Source organism: Bombina bombina, chromosome 3 (genome assembly GCF_027579735.1).
Source record: "Bombina bombina isolate aBomBom1 chromosome 3, aBomBom1.pri, whole genome shotgun sequence".
NCBI classification, from domain to species: domain Eukaryota; kingdom Metazoa; phylum Chordata; class Amphibia; order Anura; family Bombinatoridae; genus Bombina; species Bombina bombina.
Window position 1 is genome coordinate 597,675,487 of NC_069501.1, and position 25,014 is coordinate 597,700,500.

Sequence of the window (25,014 nt, forward strand, 5' to 3'; positions counted from 1 at the left end):
ATGAGATCTGACCCTGGGTTATTCCTGATTTTCAAGATGAAAGTTTACATTTGGTTGTTAAAGTTTATTGTTTTTTTTATTTCCACGTCCGGAAACCTTTCTAGGCAGAATACGGGACTAACTGTTAAAATACTTAAGAGGGTTTTTTAACCTTTTTGATAACCATCTGACCTTGGAATTTTTTGCTTTAAAATTTTGCAGTAACACGAAAATAGGAGATAGAGGTTGGTATATATATAAAAAAAAAAATAAAAAAAAATAATAATAATAAATAAGTGCAAACACAATGCTATGTAACCCCAACTGTGTCTAGACCTAATTAGGTCTTTGAATTCCCCTACTTTTTCATTTTTATTTTCATTTCCCTTTGACATTGGGAGAATGGAAACGGTATTTTTGGTAAATTTTTTGTTATTGTTTATGTACTATTTGTTTACTAAGGCCTAGATTTGGAGTTCGGCGGTAAAAGGGCTGTTAACGCTCCGCGGGCTTTTTTCTGGCCGCACCATAAATTTAACTCTGGTATCGAGAGTTAAAACAAATGCTGCGTTAGGCTCCAAAAAAGGAGCGTAGGGCATTTTTACCGCAAATGCAACTCTCGATACCAGAGTTGCTTACGGACGCGGCCGGCATCAAAAACGTGCTCGTGCACGATTCTCCCATAGGAAACAATGGGACTGTTTGAGCTGAAAAAAAACCTAACACCTGCAAAAAAGCAGCGTTCAGCTCCTAACGCAGCCCCATTGTTTCCTATGGGGAAACACTTCCTACGTCTGCACCTAACACTCTAACATGTACCCCGAGTCTAAACACCCCTAACCTTACACTTATTAACCCCTATTCTGCCGCCCCCGCTATCGCTGACCCCTGCATTACAGTTTTAACCCCTAATCTTCCGCTCCGTAAACCGCCGCAACCTACGTTATCCCTATGTACCCCTAATCTGCTGCCCTAACATCGCCGACCCCTATGTTATATTTATTAACCCCTAATCTGCCCCCCACAACGTCGCCGACACCTGCCTACACTTATTAACCCCTAATCTGCCGAGCGGACCTGAGCGCTACTATAATAAAGTTATTAACCCCTAATCCGTCTCACTAACCCTATCATAAATAGTATTAACCCCTAATCTGCCCTCCCTAACATCGCCGACACCTACCTTCAATTATTAACCCCTAATCTTCCGATCGGAGCTCACCGCTATTCTAATAAATGTATTAACCCCTAAAGCTAAGTCTAACCCTAACACTAACACCCCCCTAACTTAAATATAATTTACATCTAACGAAATAAATTAACTCTTATTAAATAAATTAATCCTATTTAAAGCTAAATACTTACCTGTAAAATAAACCCTAATATAGCTACAATATAAATTATAATTATATTTTAGCTATTTTAGGATTAATATTTATTTTACAGGCAACTTGGTATTTATTTTAACTAAGGAACAATAGCTATTAAATAGTTAAGAACTATTTAAAAGTTACCTAGTTAAAATAATTACAAAATTACCTGTAAAATAAATCCTAACCTAAGATATAATTAAACCTAACACTACCCTATCAATAAAATAATTAAATAAACTACCTACAATTACCTACAATTAACCTAACACTACACTATCAATAAATAAATTAAATACAATTGCTACAAATAAATACAATTAAATAAACTAGCTAAAGTACAAAAAATAAAAAAGAACTAAGTTACAGAAAATAAAAAAATATTTACAAACATAAGAAAAATATTACAACAATTTTAAACTAATTACACCTACTCTAAGCCCCCTAATAAAATAACAAAGCCCCCCAAAATAATAAATTCCCTACCCTATTCTAAATTTAAAAAGTTACAAGCTCTTTTACCTTACCAGCCCTGAACAGGGCCCTTTGCGGGGCATGCCCCAAGAAGTTCAGCTCTTTTGCCTGTAAAAGAAAACATACAATACCCCCCCCCAACATTACAACCCACCACCCACATACCCCTAATCTAACCCAAACCACCCTTAAATAAACCTAACACTAAGCCCCTGAAGATCTTCCTACCTTGTCTTCACCATACCAGGTTCACCGATCCGTCCTGGCTCCGATATCTTCATCCAACCCAAGCGGGGGCTAGACATCCACTGAAGAAGTCCAGAAGAGGGTCCAAAGTCTTCCTCCTATCCGGCAAGAAGAGGACATCCGGACCGGCAAACATCTTCTCCAAGCGGCATCTTCGATCTTCTTCCATCCGGTGCGGAGCGGGTCCATCTTGAAGCAGGCGACGCGGATCCATCCTCTTCTTCCGATGTCTCCCGACGAATGACGGTTCCTTTAAGGGACGTCATCCAAGATGGCGTCCCTCGAATTCCGATTGGCTGATAGGATTCTATCAGCCAATCGGAATTAAGGTAGGAATTTTCTGATTGGCTGATGGAATCAGCCAATCAGAATCAAGTTCAATCCGATTGGCTGATCCAATCAGCCAATCAGATTGAGCTCGCATTCTATTGGCTGTTCCGATCAGCCAATAGAATGCGAGCTCAATCTGATTGGCTGATTGGATCGGCCAATCGGATTGAACTAGATTCTGATTGGCTGATTCCATCAGCCAATCAGAAAATTCCTACCTTAATTCCGATTGGCTGATAGAATCCTATCAGCCAATCGGAATTCGAGGGACGCCATCTTGGATGACGTCCCTTAAAGGAACCGTCATTCGTCGGGAGACATCGGAAGAAGAGGATGGATCCGCGTCGCCTGCTTCAAGATGGACCCGCTCCGCACCGGATGGAAGAAGATCGAAGATGCCGCTTGGAGAAGATGTTTGCCGGTCCGGATGTCCTCTTCTTGCCGGATAGGAGGAAGACTTTGGACCCTCTTCTGGACTTCTTCAGTGGATGTCTAGCCCCCGCTTGGGTTGGATGAAGATATCGGAGCCAGGACGGATCGGTGAACCTGGTATGGTGAAGACAAGGTAGGAAGATCTTCAGGGGCTTAGTGTTAGGTTTATTTAAGGGTGGTTTGGGTTAGATTAGGGGTATGTGGGTGGTGGGTTGTAATGTTGGGGGGGGGGGTATTGTATGTTTTCTTTTACAGGCAAAAGAGCTGAAATTCTTGGGGCATGCCCCGCAAAGGGCCCTGTTCAGGGCTGGTAAGGTAAAAGAGCTTGTAACTTTTTAAATTTAGAATAGGGTAGGGAATTTTTTATTTTGGGGGGCTTTGTTATTTTATTAGGGGGCTTAGAGTAGGTGTAATTAGTTTAAAATTGTTGTAATATTTTTCTTATGTTTGTAAATATTTTTTTATTTTCTGTAACTTAGTTCTTTTTTATTTTTTGTACTTTAGCTAGTTTATTTAATTGTATTTATTTGTAGCAATTGTATTTAATTTATTTATTGATAGTGTAGTGTTAGGTTAATTGTAGGTAATTGTAGGTAGTTTATTTAATTATTTTATTGATAGGGTAGTGTTAGGTTTAATTATATCTTAGGTTAGGATTTATTTTACAGGTAATTTTGTAATTATTTTAACTAGGTAACTTTTAAATAGTTCTTAACTATTTAATAGCTATTGTACCTAGTTAAAATAAATACCAAGTTGCCTGTAAAATAAATATTAATCCTAAAATAGCTAAAATATAATTATAATTTATATTGTAGCTATATTAGGGTTTATTTTACAGGTAAGTATTTAGCTTTAAATAGGATTAATTTATTTAATAAGAGTTAATTTATTTCGTTAGATGTAAATTATATTTAAGTTAGGGGGGTGTTAGTGTTAGGGTTAGACTTAGCTTTAGGGGTTAATACATTTATTAGAATAGCGGTGAGCTCCGATCGGAAGATTAGGGGTTAATAATTGAAGGTAGGTGTCGGCGATGTTAGGGAGGGCAGATTAGGGGTTAATACTATTTATGATAGGGTTAGTGAGACGGATTAGGGGTTAATAACTTTATTATAGTAGCGGTGCGGTCCGCTCGGCAGATTAGGGGTTAATAAGTGTAGGCAGGTGTCGGCGACGTTGAGGGGGGCAGATTAGGGGTTAATAAATGTAATATAGGGGTCGGCGGGGTTAGGGGCAGCAGATTAGGGGTACATAAGTATAACGTAGGTGGCGGTCGGAAGATTAGGGGTTAAAATTTTTAATCGAGTGGCGGCGATGTGGGGGGACCTCGGTTTAGGGGTACATAGGTAGTTTATGGGTGTTAGTGTACTTTAGGGTACAGTAGTTAAGAGCTTTATAAACCGGCGTTAGCCAGAAAGCTCTTAACTCCTGCTATTTTCAGGCGGCTGGAATCTTGTTGTTAGAGCTCTAACGCTCACTGCAGAAACGACTCTAAATACCGGCGTTAGAAAGATCCCATTGAAAAGATAGGCTACGCAAATGGCGTAGGGGGATCTGCGGTATGGAAAAGTCGCGGCTGCAAAGTGAGCGTTAGACCCTTTAATCACTGACTCCAAATACCAGCGGGCGCCCAAAACCAGCGTTAGGAGCCTCTAACGCTGGTTTTGACGGCTACCGCCGAACTCCAAATCTAGGCCTAAGTTTTTACTGGTTGTTTTTTTGTGTCGGTCATTGATGTACTGGATGAAGTATCATGTTGCTCATTTGTCACCTAATCATATCTTTCACTGTGTAAGGAAAAAATCAAATTCAGGCAGAATAATGATTAAAATTAAGCTGAGGTGGGCTAGTTACCATATACAATGTCTCACAATATAAAACTTATATCACAAAATTGTAAGGGTTTGAACTCTCCAAGTAAGAGATCAATGGCCCTAGCTTGGTTTAAAAAACTACAGGAAACAATAGTGTTTCTGCAGGAAACTCATTTCCCCAAGCAGGGAGAACCAAAATTATATTCAAAAATTTATACCCAACAATTTTTTAGTTCAAACATCAAAAAAAAGAACGGGGTGGGGATTTTGATAAGTAGAGAGATTCCATTTCAAGTCTCAGAACAACATCTTGATGAAGATGGTAGATTTTTGATACTGATAGGCACACTTTATAATAGCCATCTAACACTAATGAACATATATGCGCCCAATACAGGACAGCAATTTTTCTTTAATAAAGATCTAAATAAATTGGGAGAAGTACAGAAGGGGATGGTAATAGTAGGGGGGGACCTGAACATGACATTGAACCCACACACAGATAGCTCTACAGGAAAAAGCCAAATAACTCAAAAAAATAGAACACGCATCACCCAAAAATTAGATACACTAATGTTAATGGACGTCTGGAGATTGCATCATCCTAAAATGCGAAGTTATACTTTTTATTCACATCCAGGGCGTTCTTATTCAAGAATAGATTACTGGTTGGTGGATCATAACAGCATAGCCACAGCTACCGACACAGAGATCCTCCCGATTTCTTGGTCGGATCACGCCTCTATCACCCTAGACCTTATGTGGTCCTCGATCCCTCAACGTCAATCCATGTGGCGTTTAGACCCCACTATATTACATAACCCAGTTATTAAAAATCAAATAGAAGATAATATAAGAGAATTCTTCCAGCACAACACCTCAGCAGCCACAAATGGTATTAATAATTGGTTGACGCATAAGGCAACTATTAGAGGGGAGCTAATTAAGCAAAAAGCACTCCTGCGTAAACAATATAATACAGAATATGATAAATTACTCTCTAATTTAAAATTAATGGAGCAACAACATAATCTTAACCCTCAGAGAGATGATTTTACACAGTCTGTCAATAACCCTAGGGAAGCCTTCAGAAAGCTTTTGCAAAAAAAACACGATAAAAAAAGCGTATTACCTTAAACAAATGTATTTCCACAATAGCAACAAAGCAGGCACATGGTTAGCGAAAGCCCTATCTCAAAAAACCTTCCAAGCCCATATTTTCAAAATTGACAATGAAAGGGGACCGACTGAAACAGATCCAAAAAAAATAGCGAATGTTTTTGGGAATTATTACTCCAAATTGTATAACATTACAAAGCAAATTGATACTAATAATTTAGATGCCCTTAACAACTACTTAGGAACCGTTGATGCTCCCAAAATTTCAACACATGATGCAGATATCTTGGATTTCCCTTTAACTTTGAAAGAAATTCTAGACGCTATAGAGGCCTTGCCTAACAATAAAAGCCTGGGCCCCGATGGCTACTCGAACGATTACTATAAGATGTATAAGTCCACTATAGCTCCCCAATTATTACAAGCATTTCATAACATAGATGAGCTGGGATGTTTTCCTGCAGAGTGTTTAGAAGCATATATCTCTGTTACCTAAGCCAAACAAACCAGTTAATTTACCCGGTAACTACAGACCCATCTCCCTGCTCAACACAGATTTGAAGTTGTTTGCAAAGATATTGGCAGGGCGCATCAATAAGATTCTACCCCAAATTGTATACCTTGATCAAGCTGGTTTTGTCCCAGGAAGAGAAGTGAGAGACAACACCATCAGAACATTACAATTAATTGACTATGCTAAAATACATAAAATTGGTATGGTGATTGTCTCCGCTGACGGCGAAAAAGCGTTTGACCGCTTAGACTGGAGATTTTTACAAGCAGTCTTGCGTAGGGTGGGATTTGGTGAAACTATCATAAATAGAATCTTCAGTTTATACCACAGCCCATCAGCCAAAGTAAAAGCAAATAATATACTATCAGATGTTTTTTTATACAAAATGGTACCCGCCAAGGTTACCCCCTGTCCCCTCTTTTGTTTGTGTTGAGCATGGAGATATTGGCCCATAAAATTAGGCAAAATAAGAAGATATCGGGTATTAAAATATGGCAAGACGATTACAAATTGTCACTTTACGCGGACGATGTGTTGCTTACATTGACCAGGCCAGCTGAATCAATAACTGAAGTTTTGAGAGAGTTTAGGGAGTTCGGATCATTTTCCAACTTCCTAATAAACGACCAAAAGTCAGAGATTTTGAACATTTCTATCCCACTTGCTGAATATGCTGAACTTTTAGAGAAATGTCCATTTAGTCCTCAGAAAAAGGCTATTAAATATTTAGGTATTTATTTATCGCCCAAGTCTAATATACTGTTTGAATGGAATTATCAGAACCTATACAAAGAATTAAACAAAGAACTAAATAGATGGAGAGATAAAACAATTTCATGGTAGGGACGCATTCAAGCTGTGAAAATGACAGTGGTGCCCAGAATTCTTTATGTTCTCCAAACAGTACCGATTTCATTGTCTAATTCCTTTCGTAATATACTCCAAAAATTAATAAATGTATATATTTGGTGTAAAACTAAACCTAGAATCATTAAAAATACAATGTACCGCTCCACCCAGAATGGAGGTTTGGGACTTCCAAATGTTGAGAGATACTATAAAGCGAAGTGTCTACAAAGGATATTGGATTGGCATCGCAATGGAGACAGTAAAGCATGGGTGGCACTAGATTCACATATTTTGAAAACTCCATCTCCAGGAGTGTTGTGCTGGGTAGATAAGAAAAGCAGGCCACCTTGGACTACGTCCTATCCGTTATATCAGCATGTTTTCGAGATATGGGATAGTTTAATAGCCAATAATCATAGAATTTCCTCATTAAGATCCCCTATGTCTCCAGTTTCACCTAACGCAGAGTTATATGGAGGGTTAGAACAAAAATTGAATACACAACATGATTGGGAAATAGGGTATACTGCTCCCATATATAAATATTAAAGTGGTCCTTTAAATGCCACAGCAAAAAGGAATTTAATATTTAGCATTTTCTATAACTATAATAAAATAAATGTTTAAGTTTGTGTTAATGGTCTATTTGCCTGCAGAATGCTTTGCAGTGAAGCATTCAGGATGTAGAGTAGAATAATAAAGAAACAGACCTCAGGTACCACCCAAGGCAAGAAGCTAAGCACCTGCTAACTGTAAGACACTTCTATAAAGGGCTGAACAGATAAATGAGCTGTAATTACATAAAGCATACAGAATGTACCTATAGCAGGAGTTAATCATACAGCAGCATTACCCCTCAGGCTTTGAACCATTGCATAAGAAACTTAGAGCTCTAAGAAAGCCGTCAGTCTCAGAGGGTGGTGTTTCTCCACTAAAAAACTTCAACGGATACTGAAAGATTGATTGATGAACACTACTTTTGTATCCCTAAAATAGAAATTGGAGTGACTATGTTTTCAGAATGCTTAATTTATTTATAGGAACTAAAAGAGCAGCGTATATATAACATGATAGCCTCAAATTTATTAAACCCCAAAAAATCTTTATCATTTCACCGCTTTCCCTTCTCTTCACTGAGGTATACATATTTAGGTCATTCAGCCTTTCCTGGTAAGTCTTACATTTTAGATCCCATAACATTTTAGTAGCCCTCCTTTGAATCAATTCCAATTTATGTATATCCTTCTGGAGATATGGCCACCACAACCGTACACAATACAACCTAACTAGTGATCTGTTAAGTGGCATAAGAACCTAACTATGATATACACCGTTTCTCTGTATCCAAAAAGATTTCTAGAGATTTGTTGTTAAACACACAGTAATGGAAATAGTTATTCACCTTACCACAGCACTCACTTACATAATCTATATGTCTGCCTAAAAGTTTAAGATATAAAACATAACTTTTAATTTAAACTGAAGCAACTTACTTATACATGACAATCATAACAACACTAAAATATAAAACAGAGGAGGAACTCTCTACCCCAATGTACAGATCACAAGGAAAAGAAAATAAATTAGAGTTTAAGTGCAGTTATGGAGCAATTGGCCACTGTTGTCCCATCATACAAGTGCAACCAAAACAAAAGAATCCTTATCTAGAAAAGAAGGACACAGTCCCCCATTGATTTACTATACTTGAGGTTGCGAATATAGGATTATTAAAACTGCTTGGCTCTGAGCCTCCAAACATTGCAAAAAATAACTCAAACAAACATATTATTCATCTAAAGTAAATAACACGTGGTACGCAACAAAGGGGCTTTAAAACTCCTGATATGTACTGTATTGATATATTTTAGACTATGGGGCCAAATTATCAAGCTCTGAATGGAGCTTGATACCCCTGTTTCCGCACGAGCCTTCAGGCTCGCTGGAAACAGCAGTTATGAAGCAGCGGTCTAAAGACCGCTGCTCCATAACTTGTCCGCCTGCTCTGAGGCTGCGGACATCAATCCACCAAATCCTATACGATCGGGCTGATTGACACCCCCTGCTAGCGGCCGATTGGCTGCGAATCTGCTGGGGGCAGCATTGCACAAGCAGTTCACAAGAACTGCTTGTGCAATGATAAATTTATCGATGTGCGGTGGACATGATACGCTACATCGTATCATGTCCGCTCACACTTTCATAAATCGGCCCCTATGTATGTGAGAATAGCCTAATAATTTTTAAGGAATGTCATACTATATAGGATGTATGTATATATATATATATATATATATATATATATATATACACAGTATATATATAAAACGGATTAGAAACAAATGTAAGCCGGTTTCGGATCATGATTAATAAAGATGTATTTCTTTCGAACCAAAACATCGTGTGATCCGGATGGTGACCTATCATAAGAGGGGTGTGTTGAAACATATGACGGAGACAAGCTTGTTTTGTTTTCCTTCATCACGTAATAGGAAATACCCAATTAGGGATAACGAAATCTCGGATAGGCTAATGAGAGGGCCTGAAGTATCACTAACCTCTGATTGGATCAGATACGATAGTTAAACTCTGACTCAAAGTTGATCAGGTTCTCCTTTGAGAAAGCTGTGGACAAAATGAGCATCAAGGCGTTTTACAGCCCCCTTGTAGCGTACCACATGTGTTATTTACTTTAGATGTATAATATGTTCGTTTGAGTAATTTTTTGCAGTGTTTGGAGGCTCGGACCCAACCAGTTTTGATAATCCTACATTTGCAATCTCAAGTATAGTTAATCAATAGGGGACGGTGTCCTTTTTATCTAGATAAGGATTCTTTTGTTTTGATTTCACTTGTATGATGGGACAACTGTGGCGAATTGCTCCATAACTGCACTCAAACTCTGATTTGTTTTCTTTTCCTTGTAGTCTGTACATAGGGGTACAGGTTTGAACCCCTGTTTTTTATATATATTTTTTTTTTATTTCATTATTTTGTTTTGGGTAAAGAAGGAGAATTACAGAAAAAGTCAATATAGACACAGATAATATAACAATTTCCAATTTGGAATACAAGTAAACATAGAAATAAATGAAGCATGTGTCGTTCAGCATTGTATAATATAATACGAGGGGGAAAAAAGTTAAGGAGTTGATTAACAGCTAGCAGCTGTTCTCCTGATAATTATTTACCCTTTTTGACCATAAAGACAAAACAAAAAGAAACATATAGCTATATCAGACAAGACAAAACAAAGCCATACACAAAACAAAAAAACCCTTAATAAAATGACCTGTCTCCAATGTAGGAGATAGCAATTTAACTGTATCAATTGCAGAAAGAGGTGGGAGGCAATGAATAGATAGAATCTGAACTTGCGTCTTTGGGGGGAGTGACATAATTACCCTATCCCATTTGGCCATAAAGGCTTTTAACTTGTTTTCCGAATGAATCATAGGGTCATGTTGATCTATAATTAATTGGTGTAACATATTTTTAATAAAAGCTGATACACTCGGAGCATTTTTGTCTTTCCATGTATTCAGGATCATCTGTCTAGTTATTAAAATTGCAGTGTTAATTAAATGTTTATTTTGATAGGATCTTTGAGTGATTAAGAAAAAAATATGCAACCTCTTTTATATTTTAGTGTTGTTATGATTGTCATGTATAAGTAAGTTGCTTACTTCAGTTTAAAAGTTATGTGTTATATCTTAAACTTTCAGGCAGACATATAGATTATGAAGTGAGTGCTGTAGTAAGGTTCTTCATTCCTTTCTCTTATTATAACGATTGACTCTTAGCACTATAGCACCCCCACTGTCTCAAGTGGGCCCTGATTTTCTTTCTCTCCTTTTTCTCGCACACAATTATTATACACAGTAATAGAAATAACTTGTGGAAATTTAGCATTGACAAGGACAGTGTAAAAAAAAAATCAAGTCATTCATTAACCCTACTAAGAGCCAGATTACAAATGGAGTGTTAAATATCGTTTTCATGAGCTCCACCGAGTAATACCCGCACACACTAATGCGCACTGTTATTACAAGTTGTCTTCTATAGGTTCCAATGGGAGCCTCGTTCTGATGCTGTCAGAGACGGCATCAGAAGCTAAGAGCAGCAAAGGGGGTAAGTAGCGCAGCGATGGCAGCAAATATAAATATATATGTGTATGATTATATACATATATATTTATGTGTTAATATGTATATATATATATAAGCATATACATATATATTTATGTGTTAATATGTATACATATATAAGCATATACATATATATTTATGTGTTAATATGTGTATATATATAAGCATATACATATATATTTATGTGTTAATATGTATATATATATATATAAGCATATACATATATATTTATGTGTTAATATGTGTATAAATAAGCATATACATATATATTTATGTGTTAATATGTATATATATATATATATATATAAGCATATACATATATATTTATGTGTTAATATGTATATATATATAAGCATATACATATATATTTATGTGTTAATATGTATATATATATAAGCATATACATATATATTTATGTGTTAATATGTATATATATATATATAAGGATATACATATATATTTATGTGTTAATATGTATATATATATATATATAAGCATATACATATATATTTATGTGTTAATATGTATACATATATAAGCATATACATATATATTTATGTGTTAATATGTATACATATATAAGCATATACATATATATTTATGTGTTAATATGTATATATATATATATAAGCATATACATATATATTTATGTGTTAATATATATATATATATATAAGCATATACATATATATTTATGTGTTAATATGTATAAATATATAAGCATATACATATATATTTATGTGTTAATAGGTATATATATATAAGCATATACATATATATTTATGTGTTAATATGTATATATATATATAAGCATATACATATATATGTATGTGTTAATATGTGTATATATATATATATAAGCATATACATATATATTTATGTGTTAATATATATGTATATATAAGCATATACATATATATTTATGTGTTAATATGTATGTATATATAAGCATATACATATATATTTATGTGTTAATATGTGTATATATATATATATAAGCATATACATATATATTTATGTGTTAATATATATGTATATATAAGCATATGCATATATATTTATGTGTTAATATGTATGTATATATAAGCATATACATATATATTTATGTGTTAATATGTATGTATATATAAGCATATACATATATATTTATGTGTTAATATGTATGTATATATAAGCATATACATATATATTTATGTGTTAATATGTATGTATATATAAGCATATACATTTATATTTACTGGGAACACACAGTTCCCAAAGACCGCAATGTAAAGGAGCACCCAGCACCCATCAACTTTACCCCCAAAATACTGCCTAGTGCAGTTATTTTATTAAAAAATGAAGATGCTGCTTTCTTTATTTTTTATAAAATACACTACATTGTATTTTGGGGACATTTTGGGCACATTTATAAATTAATCAAAGATCTGATCTCTGGTTAATTTTATAAGTGATCATTGCAATATCTGTTGGCGCTCTACAAATAACCGATAATAATAATAATTGCAATAACTTTACAGGTGCGTGATAATTTAGTGCTCCACTTGTAATCTAGCCCTAAATAACTGCTAAATAGGTCAAGGTAACTTTCAAGAAGATCTAAAGATGATGACATAAGTTTGAATAATCACAACATAATAAAAGTTACAGCAGTAATTAATATTTGTAGCTAGGGTTTTTTCTGGGTTTCAAATTCAAGACCATTAGAAAATCCAGGTAATTTGTGGTTTTAGATTTGCATTTTGGTGTTGAATATAAGCACTTGTGCAATGTGATTAAAATGAACAAATAGGCTTCTAGCTTAAAGTTATTACTATTTCAGGGATCTAGGTATATGTGCTGCTAATGCCCCCTCCATTCCAGTCTCACTCATGCTCAGAGTGCCAGCAGTGACATGTTTTGAAATAAGTGATGACTCCATTGCATCATACAAACCACCTTCAGCTCTGTTCACATTGCTGTTAGAGTGTTTGTGTATGCGCAGTTAACATGATAATACATTTGATCATAAATCCCACTTTTAAACTATGAAACATGTATACAATTTTAAATATGGACATTGGAATGTTTATTTAAGCATTCAGATATTTTAAAAGGGTTAATTATAAAACGCCTCAAAAACCTATAAAATTGTTGATTACAGACATCATGAATTTATGTCATTGCATAGCTCCTAACCATCTAGCTGGAATGTCATGGGCTGGGAGGTTAAACATTGTCTCTCCCTCAGCTTCTCCCATCAGTGCAAATGTTTTGTTTTCAGAGACTGTCCCGACCCCACTCAGGACAAGCCAAAATTCACCCACTAAACACCTGCTGCCCGGTATATGGCACACACTCAGCTCATGCCTCCTAATGCAGTGATGCCCAGCAACCATTTGTGGACTACTGCCCACAAGTTCACCTCATGACCCTACACCTACTTTAAATGTGTTGTAGACAATTTGAGAGTGGTAGGTATTCCAGTCTTTTTTTAGGTCGATTTTCTGGGCAATTTCAAGAGCCTTCACTTCTTGAAAGCACATTTTGACCAATCTTACTTGAGCTCAAGGCAATTTTTTTTTACGTTGCTCATTTCCCTGTCACCTTTTTATTCCCATCCGTTCCTCTACTATTAGCGCTCTTTCTTACTATTGCCTTTTTGTTTTTCCATCAAATCCCTCCTTTCACACTGTATAAAAATAAAAAAGTGCCTGAAAGAAAAAAAAAAATGTGAATGTGTGTGCTATGTTATATGTAATACTGCCTGATCACTTTTTTCCCTTGGTTGCACAGGTATAGAGACATCCTATCTTTTACAGCATACTCTATGGTGGAGTATTTGCCACATTTGGGCATTTCTGGATCCCCTTAAAGGGACACCGAACCCAATTTTTTTCTTTTGTGATTCAGATAGAGCATGCAACTTTCTAAATTACTCCTATTATCAATGTTTCTTCGTTCTCTTGCTATCTTTATTTGAAAAATAAGCTTTTTTTTGTTCAGACCTCTGGACAGCACTTTTTTATTGGTGTGTATGTGTGTGTATATATATATATATATATATATATATATATATATATATATATATATATATGTGTGTGTGTGTTTGTGTGCATTTGTATCTGTACTCACATAGATACATTCACACATACAAATTCACACACAAACATATACATCTTTCAGCCCTTCCTAGTCCAACACCTGGTCATATACCATATCCCTTTATAATAACTTTTTAAACATTTATTTTAATATATATTAATTATAGTTAATATATTTTATTTTGAATATGTATAAATTTGAGTTAAATATTTTATAGTGCTACCATTTTTACACTAGACATGTAATCTAGGCCATAGGATATACAAATAGATTTACTGAACGTAACAAGGCAACATTATGGGACCCATTTATCAAGCTCCAAACAGAGCTTGTGGGCCCGTGTTTCTGGCGAGTCTTCAGACTCGCCAGCAACACCAGTTATGAAGCAGCGGTATAAAGACCGCTGCTCCATAACCCTGTCCGCCTGCTCTGATGAGGCGGAAAGGAATTGCCGGAAATCAACCCGATCGAGTACGATCAGGTTGATTGACACCCCCTGCTGGCGGCGGATTGGCCGCGAGTCTGCAGGGGGCGGCGTTGCACCAGCAGCTCTTGTGAGCTGCTGGTGCATTGCTGAATACGAAGAGCGTACTGCTCTCCGCATTCAGTGAGGTCTTGCGGACCTGATCCGCACTGCCGGATCAGGTCCGCAAGACCTTTGATAAATGGGCCCCCTATATCTTTTGATGTGTGAAAGTCTGAAACAACCTTGGGAAAAAAATTATGGGATTATTCTTAATGCCACACAGTCGTTATAAAATAAGGTTATTTTTCAACTGACATTCTAAAAGTCTTCATGCAAATAATAGTCACCAGAAATATGGTTTGAAGAGAGAAAAATCATTAAGAGTCTTCACGTAAAGGTTCAAAGGTAGATCCCAATGAAGTGTGATATATCATTTTGAATGAAAAATATAAACCACTGCCTGAAAAAAACAAAATGCATGCTTACCTGATAATCCTTTCAGGATGAGTGTCCTGGACATGGGCATTGAATTTCCAACCACTAGGAGGAGCAAAAGTAGCCCAAACAACAAGAGCTTTTAAGCCCTCCAACCTCCCTGTACTACTCAGTTTAACATATAGCCGAGCAGAGGAAAGGAACAAACAGGTAGTCTATGAGTAAGGCTTATCTGTAGCCGAAACGCGTAAGACACTTAGTCTTGAAGCTGTCAGGCTTTGAAATGTGTTTTTATTTGTTTCTAATAAAGCTTATTATATTTGATCACAGTGCCTTGAGTCTCTCCTGGTCGTTTTTGTTTGTATTAAATAAAAACTGCCGCCAGAAATAAAATGAAATTGTGCGGTGTCTTGTGGACTGTTACCATCCTGAAAGAAAAGAATTTATCAGGTAAGAATATTTTTTTTCTTTCATATAATGGTGAGAGTGCATAATCCTTGCTGTGTGGGATGTAAAAACCCAAGCTGTGGAGTCAACGACAAGGAAATGATGGGACAAAAACAAAACTGTGGCTTGAAGGACTTTCCTGCAAAAACCTGTTTCCGAAGAAGCAAACACATAAAAACTGTAAAATTTGGCAAATGTATATAAGGAAGATCAGGTTACACCTTTGCAAATCTGTTCCATAAACACTTCATTTTTGAAGGCCAAGGAAGTAGACACTGATCTAGTGGAATAAGTTGTGATATGTTTAGGAGACGACTTACCCACCACTAAGTAAGCTTTATGAATCACATGTTTTAGCCAACAAGCTAGAGTAACTGCTGTAGCTTTTTGGCCCCTATGAGAACCAGGATTGAGACACAAAGAAGGAACCACAATTTCTTGATTTATTTTTATGCAGAAACAGCCTTTGGTAGGAAGTCAAATTGGGTTTGGAGTACAGCTTTAACCTTGTGAAAAATAACAAAGGGTGATTCACATAATAAGGCTGACAACTCAAAAATTCTCCTAGCGGAAGAAATCACTAAGAGAAAAAGGACTTTCCAAGAAAGAAGCTTAAAATAAATACTATGCATTGGTTCAAAAAGAGGGCATTGTATAACAGAAATAATTAAATTTAGATTCCATGGAGGAGAAAAATGGCTTGACAACAGGTCTATCTCTAATCAAGGCCTGTACAAAGGTTTGTACATCTGGTAATTTAGCAATCTTTTTGTGGATCAAAACTAAAAGAACCAATATCTGACCCTTCAAGGAACTTGCAGATAGACCCTTATCTAATCCATCCTGAAGAAATTGGAGAATTCTCAGAATTCTAAAGAAGTGCCAAATGAAACCTCAAGATTCACACCAGGAAAAGTATTTGTGATAATTTTTTCAAGTTACTGGCTTTCTGGCATGTAAAAGAGTATCAAGTACAGAATCCGAAAAGCCTCTGTGTTTCAAAGTTAGGTTTTCAACCTCCCCAACGTCAATGTTAGAGACTTTAAATAAATAGAGGGCCTTGGGATAATAGGTATTGGCATTGAGGAAGAAGCCAAGGAGGAGCACTGGATTTTCAACTTGTAATACACACACTACCCGACGAACTGAAAAAGTCTACGTCTAGCAAAGATAACACGCGAGCGGGAGTGATAAATTGCACTCCAATCAAAATCTATCCCTAAATTATATATAGAGAAAAAACTTAAAGTCTCCTACACACACATATATATATATATATATATATATATATATATATACACACACAGGGCTTGAAATTTCCAGTGGTCCAGGGCAGCTTAGAAATTACAGCGGATGACTTTTTTCCTATCTTTAGCATTGAGTGGACTAATACATTTTCCCTTTGGGCTAGTAGCTTTTAACCCCTGACTAGTAAACCATAATGATATATATATAAATGCAGGAATGCAGGATAGTTGATGGGAAAAAGCATCCTTTTTGCAGATAATTATCTGATGCTGCTCAAATTTTCTAATGTAGAGAAACATAACTTCAATGGGAAATTGCAGACAATATGTTTAAAATCATTTGTGTTGAATTTATTACGTGAAAAGAGAGGATAGTACTTTTGTGTAACTTTAATTGAGATAAAAAGTAAAAAAAAACAAACAACTTATGCAGACCGTCCCTGTCCAGCTACTGCTGCTTGCTGAAAGTATCAAGTACTGACTTTGTCTTCCTTCCCTTTTGAGCTCCATTTACTAAGCTGCATTTAAGCCCTTGCAGGGAAGGCCCTGAGATGGCGAATTAAAATCCCTGAACAAGCTCTTGACAGGCCCTTCTCTCATGTGATTGGTTGATTGAGACAATGGGGCAGTATTACACAATCAAGCAAGAGTGTAATGGTAAATACTGGCAGCGATCATACAGGGTCCATTACCCATTCAATGCAAAGCCTTGCAAACGGGTTCTCAAGTTGAAAACCTTGTCTGCACGACACTTAGTACATAGGGGTCCATCCTCTCTTTATATAATGCTTAGTCTTCAGCTTCACCAAGGCATGTTTTATTGCCTATTCTCCAAGCCCCAGCAAAAGATTCACATTGTCTGAGCCCTAGTAACCTTAAACTAGTGTATTGCAGATTTCAAAGTCACTATTAAATAAATAATTAATTAAAAGTCACTATTAAATAAATAAATATAAATAAATAAGAATGTAATCAAACATAAGCAACTTCTGAAGATTAAAGCAGGTGTTTTCAGATACTTTCTGTCAGGATTTTACCATTCTGTACCTTTAACAACTAATTATCATACTGCTATTTAAGGCTCCACCTACTGTTGAACGTTGCTTGGTAATTTGTTCAGTCACCCACTGTTCCTGAACACTTCGCACCCAGCTATTCCCTCCTGTCTAAGTTGGGATTTCCTGCTTCTGATACTAGTTCTTGTTACTGAAGTCTTGTGGTTTTGCAGCTCCACAACTTTGTTCCTGTCTCTCTCGCTGCTTGCTTCCTGCTTACTCGCATGCTGGTCCGTTGGCGTGTGACGTCACTAGGTGAAACCGCAGCCGCCACACACTCTCACTGAATCTCGGCACACGCTGTGTGCATTTCTTCTCCGGTAACTCCGCTTCTGCTCCACTCTGAGGATACTATTTGGGAAGTCGGTTTGTATATAATATCATCTGGATTACCGGTCTGTATTACCAATTTACAAATAAGGATATCTTGCCTTTCATGTCATTTGCTACTGCTTGCCTCAAACAATCAAGTAATCAAGTCTACCTGCCATACTAAGCTATGAACCAGTTTATCTCATGCACTTGCTGTTACATGTACTATTCCGCTTGTGATTCACTATATTGACTTGCACAGTGACTTTTGCCGTATCTATCATTTGCCTAAATAGCACTACTCCATTTGCATTAACCTCTGATGAACTTTATGTGCTTAAACTGACTTTAACCAACGAAGCTACTCTGCACAACTCTATCTAAAGTGTGTGTGTGTGCCTGTGCAAGTTATGTAAATATTTTATATGTGTGTGATGCGAGTCTACAACTCATTTGGATGTGAATAAGCTTCTCCCTAAACTTTGGATTCTGAGTTATCCTACATTACCATACTATATTACTGTTTAGCTCATATCCAACTCCTTTTGTTATACCATCTTCACTCTGTATCCTACAGTAGTGACCCTCAGATCTATGAGCATAACAGGGTTCACACAAGTTAGATCTTAGTGAACCCGAGGTAAGGTGTGAGACTGAGTGGTCCTGCATGAACAAGGGTACTAGTTCATACTTAAACATTACATATTACCAAGCCATAAAGATAACTAGTACTTTGTTTAATGGATATAACAGAGCTTTACAATAGGGTTGGCTCCCTAGCTCAAAGTATGGATCACATGATACAGGGACTAAGGGAGATACAATTGGAGAACCAAAATATCAGAAAATTCATAAATGAGCAGCTTGCCAGTAACCCTCCTGTAGCTGAAAATTCAGCTGAACCTTTAATTAACCCTCCTGAAAAATTCTCTGGGGAGAGAGCTTTATTCAGGGATTTTAAGAACTCTTGTACACTGATGTTTACTCTGAAACCTAAATCATATCCAACAGATAGGGTCAGGGTATTAACTGTTATCTCATTCTTACGTGGTGAGGCCAGGTCTTGGGCTAATACCTATTATGAAAAGGATGATCCCATCTTAAATTCTCTCGATGCATTTTTTTCTGCCATGTCTCTGCTTTATGAGGATCATAATAAACAGAACACAGCAGAAACAGCTATTAGGTCCTTACGTCAAGGGAAGAGAGTCGTGGAAGAATACATCACAGATTTCAAACGTTGGGCACCAGACACTCAGTGGAACACTCCAGCCTTAAGGAATCAATACCGATTAGGTCTCAGTGAAGCAATAAAAGATGAACTTGCACGTGGTATCATTCCTGATGATTTAGAAGCCCTCATGACACTTAGCATTGGTATAGACCGAAGATTAAGGGAAAGAAAATCTGAAAGATCCTTCAGTGATGCTAGTTACAGAAAACTACCCACTTATCATGCTACACCTTCAACCTTGCCAGCAAGGTCCCTTGATGAACCTATGGATGTAGCAGTGATTCGTGCTCCTCTAAAACCAGAAGAAAAAGCTAGGCGCAAATTATTGAACCTTTGTTTATACTGTGCTGACAAAGATCACACTGTTAAGGATTGTCCAATACTTCTTCGCCAAAAGAAGGGTAAGACACCTCCTAGTTATCATATAATCAATATGGTACATGATTTCACTTCTCATTTGTCCCTTCCTCTCTCCCTACAGTGGCATCACCGGAAGATAGACGTACAGGCCGTAGTTGACTCTGGCGCATCTGGGAATTTTGTAGATATTTCTTTTGTTGTTAAAAATAAGATCCCACTAATAAAAAAGAGTGTTTCACTTGCTATACGTTTGGTTGATGGCTCACTATTCAGTTCAGGTCCAATAACACATCACACCATTCCTATTACTGTAGTAACTAAGTCTGGTCATATTGAGCAATTGTCTTTCGATGTACTTCCCACTTCAGTATATCCTATGATACTTGGTTTGAACTGGTTAATAAGACACAACCCCACTATTTCATGGTGTGAGGGGTCTGTGATATTTGATTCAGCATTTTGTAAACATTCATGTTTTACCAAACACTCTTTATACCATTTATCTGTCAATGCCCTACCTGAATGTTACAAAGAATTTAGTGACGTTTTTGATAAGGTTGAGGCAGACACACTACCACCACACAGGACGTATGATTGTCCTATTGATCTCATACCAAACAGTACCATACCTATAGGACATATATATCCTCTTTCTGAGCCAGAATTAGCTCATTTAAAAAATTATTTGGATGATAACTTAAAAAAAGGCTTCATTAGACCCTCCACATCCTCAGTTGGAGCTTCTATGTTTTTTGTTAAGAATAAGGATGGTAGTCTCCGTCCAATCATTGACTATAGGCAACTTAACAAATGTACAAAGAAAAATAGATACCCCCTGCCTCTCATTCCTGAACTAATTGAACGGTTACGTGGTGCTGTAATTTATACAAAATTGGATCTTAGAGGTGCCTACAATTTGATTAGGATGAGAGCAGGGGATGAGTGGTTAACAGCCTTCCGTACACGTTACGGCCTTTATGAATACACTGTAATGCCGTTTGGTTTATGCAATGCACCGGCGACGTTTCAGTGTTTCATAAATGATGTGTTTCATGATCTCTTAGATGTATGTATTGTCATCTATCTGGACGACATTCTTATATTCTCGGAATCATACGAAAAACATGTGTCACATGTAAAGCAGGTTTTACTACGATTAAGAGCTCATCGTCTTTTTGCTAAGCTGGAAAAGTGTATATTCAATACAGATACAATTTCCTTTTTAGGATACAACATATCCCCTCTAGGTATCTCCATGGAATCTAACAAGGTGGATGCTATAACCAATTGGCCTGCTCCCCGTAATAAGAAAGAAATCCAGAGATTCTTAGGGTTCGCGAACTTTTATCGCAAATTCATTAAAGGGTTTTCACATATTGTTCAACCCTTGACTTACTTAACACGTAAACATATAAAATTTGTTTGGAATCAGTCAGCAGAAGATTCTTTCATTAGTCTGAAACAGAAATTTATTACAGCTCCGATTCTACAGTTCCCAGATCCCAGTTGTCAATACACCCTGGAGGTTGATGCTTCCGAGTATGCCCTTGGGGCAATCCTTTCTCAAAGAAAGTCTCCAACAGAACCTCTTCACCCAATATCTTACTACTCCAGAGTAATGACCTCTGCAGAAATGAATTATGGTATTGGTGATAAGGAGCTACTTGCTATCAAATCCGCCCTGGAGTTCTGGAGACATCTTTTGGAAGGAACACAACACCCTATTTTGATATATACTGACCATCGGAATCTTGAATTTCTGAAATCTAACAAAACCCTGACTTCACGTCAAGTCAGGTGGAGTCTTTTCTTTTCACGATTTGATTATATCATAACTTATAGGCCCGGCTCCAAAAATCTCAAGGCAGACTCTCTTTCTCGGAAGGATCCGAAACCTTCACATATAGAAACACCTGAATCTATCATACCTCCAGACAGAATAATCTGTTTAACTACCAGTTTTAAAACCACCCTAAAACAGCATCTCTCTCAGGACTCATCTTTGCTGCAACTTGGATTAAACAAACATCAGGACGGTTTGTACTACCATGACAATCTACTTTATATACCTGAAGCTCTTAGGGATGAGATAGTTGGTTATGCTCATGACTCACTATTAGCAGGTCATCCTGGAGTTCATAAAACATTACATTTATTAAAGAGAGATTACTGGTGGCCCAAAATGAATGACACAGTCACTCGATATGTACAAAGTTGTCCCACATGTACCACTAAAAAACACCCACATAACCGCCCTTATGGTTACCTTCTTTCGCTTCCAATCCCAGACAGACCTTGGACAGACATCGCCATGGATTACATAGTGGACTTACCATCTTCATCAAATTTCAACACCATATTAGTGGTGGTTGATTTGTTTTCTAAAATGGCTCATTTCATCCCCCACAGGGGTCTTCCAACAGCTTCAGAAACTGCCTCTCTATTCTTAAACAACATAGTGAAACTTCATGGATTGCCTAAATCTGTCACTACGGATAGGGGGTCACAATTCACATCCAGGTTCTGGACCCAGCTATGTCGTACCCTCAACATCTGTAGAAGACTTAGCTCAGCCTATCATCCCCAGACAAATGGGCAAACGGAAAGAACTAATCAGTCACTTGAGCAATATCTCCGCTGCTATTGTACTTTAGAACAAGATAATTGGCATTCACTGTTGGCCACTGCCGAATTTGCTCATAACAACTCACTACACTCCTCAATGAAAACCACACCATTTTTCATCAACTATGGGTTTCATCCATCGTATCATCCTACCTGTACGTCCGATTCTACACTTCCAATGGTAAATGATACAATCAATTCCATTGCTAATGGTTTTGCTTCTTTAAAAACAGTATTAGAAGTGGCACAAACTACCCAGAAACATCATTATGATTTACGCAGATCTAAACCTCCAGATTATGCTGTTGGCGACAAAGTCTGGCTTAGTACAAAAAACCTACGTTTAAAGATTCCTAGTAAAAAATTAGGTGCATTGTATTTAGGTCCGTATGAGATTATTAAAGTAATCAATCCTAATGCCGTGACTCTACAATTGCCATCTACTCTGAAGATACATCCAACGTTCCATGTGTCCTTGTTAAAACCCTACTCCTTGGTCAGGGGTAACTTACAGAGTTCTTCTGTTGTTCCTCAAGTCAGTGATGATGTTGAATATGAAATCGAATCTATCTTGGACTCCAGATACCTTCATGATCAACTACAGTATTTGGTAAGATGGAAGGGTTATGCTCCTGAGGAGGATTCGTGGGAGCCATCCTCAAACTTCTCTGCCCCTCAACTCCTTTCTCTGTACCACCGGAGAAATCCTGAACGTCCTGGTCCTTGATCCGCGGAGCGGCTCCTTGAGGGGGGAGTTCTGTCAGGATTTTACCATTCTGTACCTTTAACAACTAATTATCATACTGCTATTTAAGGCTCCACCTACTGTTGAACGTTGCTTGGTAATTTGTTCAGTCACCCACTGTTCCTGAACACTTCGCACCCAGCTATTCCCTCCTGTCTAAGTTGGGATTTCCTGCTTCTGATACTAGTTCTTGTTACTGAAGTCTTGTGGTTTTGCAGCTCCACAACTTTGTTCCTGTCTCTCTCGCTGCTTGCTTCCTGCTTACTCGCATGCTGGTCCGTTGGCGTGTGACGTCACTAGGTGAAACCGCAGCCGCCACACACTCTCACTGAATCTCGGCACACGCTGTGTGCATTTCTTCTCCGGTAACTCCGCTTCTGCTCCACTCTGAGGATACTATTTGGGAAGTCGGTTTGTATATAATATCATCTGGATTACCGGTCTGTATTACCAATTTACAAATAAGGATATCTTGCCTTTCATGTCATTTGCTACTGCTTGCCTCAAACAATCAAGTAATCAAGTCTACCTGCCATACTAAGCTATGAACCAGTTTATCTCATGCACTTGCTGTTACATGTACTATTCCGCTTGTGATTCACTATATTGACTTGCACAGTGACTTTTGCCGTATCTATCATTTGCCTAAATAGCACTACTCCATTTGCATTAACCTCTGATGAACTTTATGTGCTTAAACTGACTTTAACCAACGAAGCTACTCTGCACAACTCTATCTAAAGTGTGTGTGTGTGCCTGTGCAAGTTATGTAAATATTTTATATGTGTGTGATGCGAGTCTACAACTCATTTGGATGTGAATAAGCTTCTCCCTAAACTTTGGATTCTGAGTTATCCTGCATTACCATACTATATTACTGTTTAGCTCATATCCAACTCCTTTTGTTATACCATCTTCACTCTGTATCCTACAGTAGTGACCCTCAGATCTATGAGCATAACAGGGTTCACACAAGTTAGATCTTAGTGAACCCGAGGTAAGGTGTGAGACTGAGTGGTCCTGCATGAACAAGGGTACTAGTTCATACTTAAACATTACACTTTCTCACTAACTAAAATGGTCGGGCTGATTGACACCCCCTGCTAGCAGTTCACAAGTACTGCTGGTGCAATGATAAATGCCGACAGCGTATGCTTTACCGGATCATGTCCATCAACAGATTAATAAATGGACCCCAGTAAGAGGAGTAAGTCTGCAGACACTTTTTTTTTACATTTTAAAGTGAGGGATTATTCATAGCTCATTTTAAAAAAAAACTACATTAACAAAATACAGCGTATTCTGTCTTCTAAATATATAATATATATTTAAATATAAGAATATGATTTTATCAATATTACATTGCTGAATTACCTGGGTAAGACCATATGAAAACCTTTGTGTTCTTGAACTGAAACCTTTCTTTTCAGAATCCTGGATAAATATTGTCTGGTATTTTGTAGGAATTGAGCAAGGACTGGCCGGTATCTTAAATCCTGAAGATGGAAAAATAAATAATTAGGGAATGAAAAAACCTAATTGGTAAATAATACCTTTAAAAGGGACATGAAAAAACATTTTTTTTCTTTCAAGATTAGAGCATACAATTTTAAAGGGACATGATACGCAGATGTTGAAGCACTTGATACTGATGCAGCATAGCTGTAAAAAGCTGACTAGAAAAGATCACCTGAACATCTCTATGTAAAAAAGGAAGATATTTTACCGC

General features: G+C 37.0%; 1 protein-coding gene across 1 annotated transcript in view; it reads right to left on the reverse strand.

Annotated features, from left to right (window-relative positions):
• Positions 1-25,014, reverse strand: part of STPG1 (sperm tail PG-rich repeat containing 1) — a 362,003-nt gene that overhangs the window by 253,516 nt on the left and 83,473 nt on the right. The window contains exon 3 of the mRNA XM_053707188.1: positions 24,660-24,781. Within this exon, the coding sequence (XP_053563163.1) occupies positions 24,660-24,781 (122 nt within the window). The remainder of the gene's footprint in view (positions 1-24,659; positions 24,782-25,014) is intronic.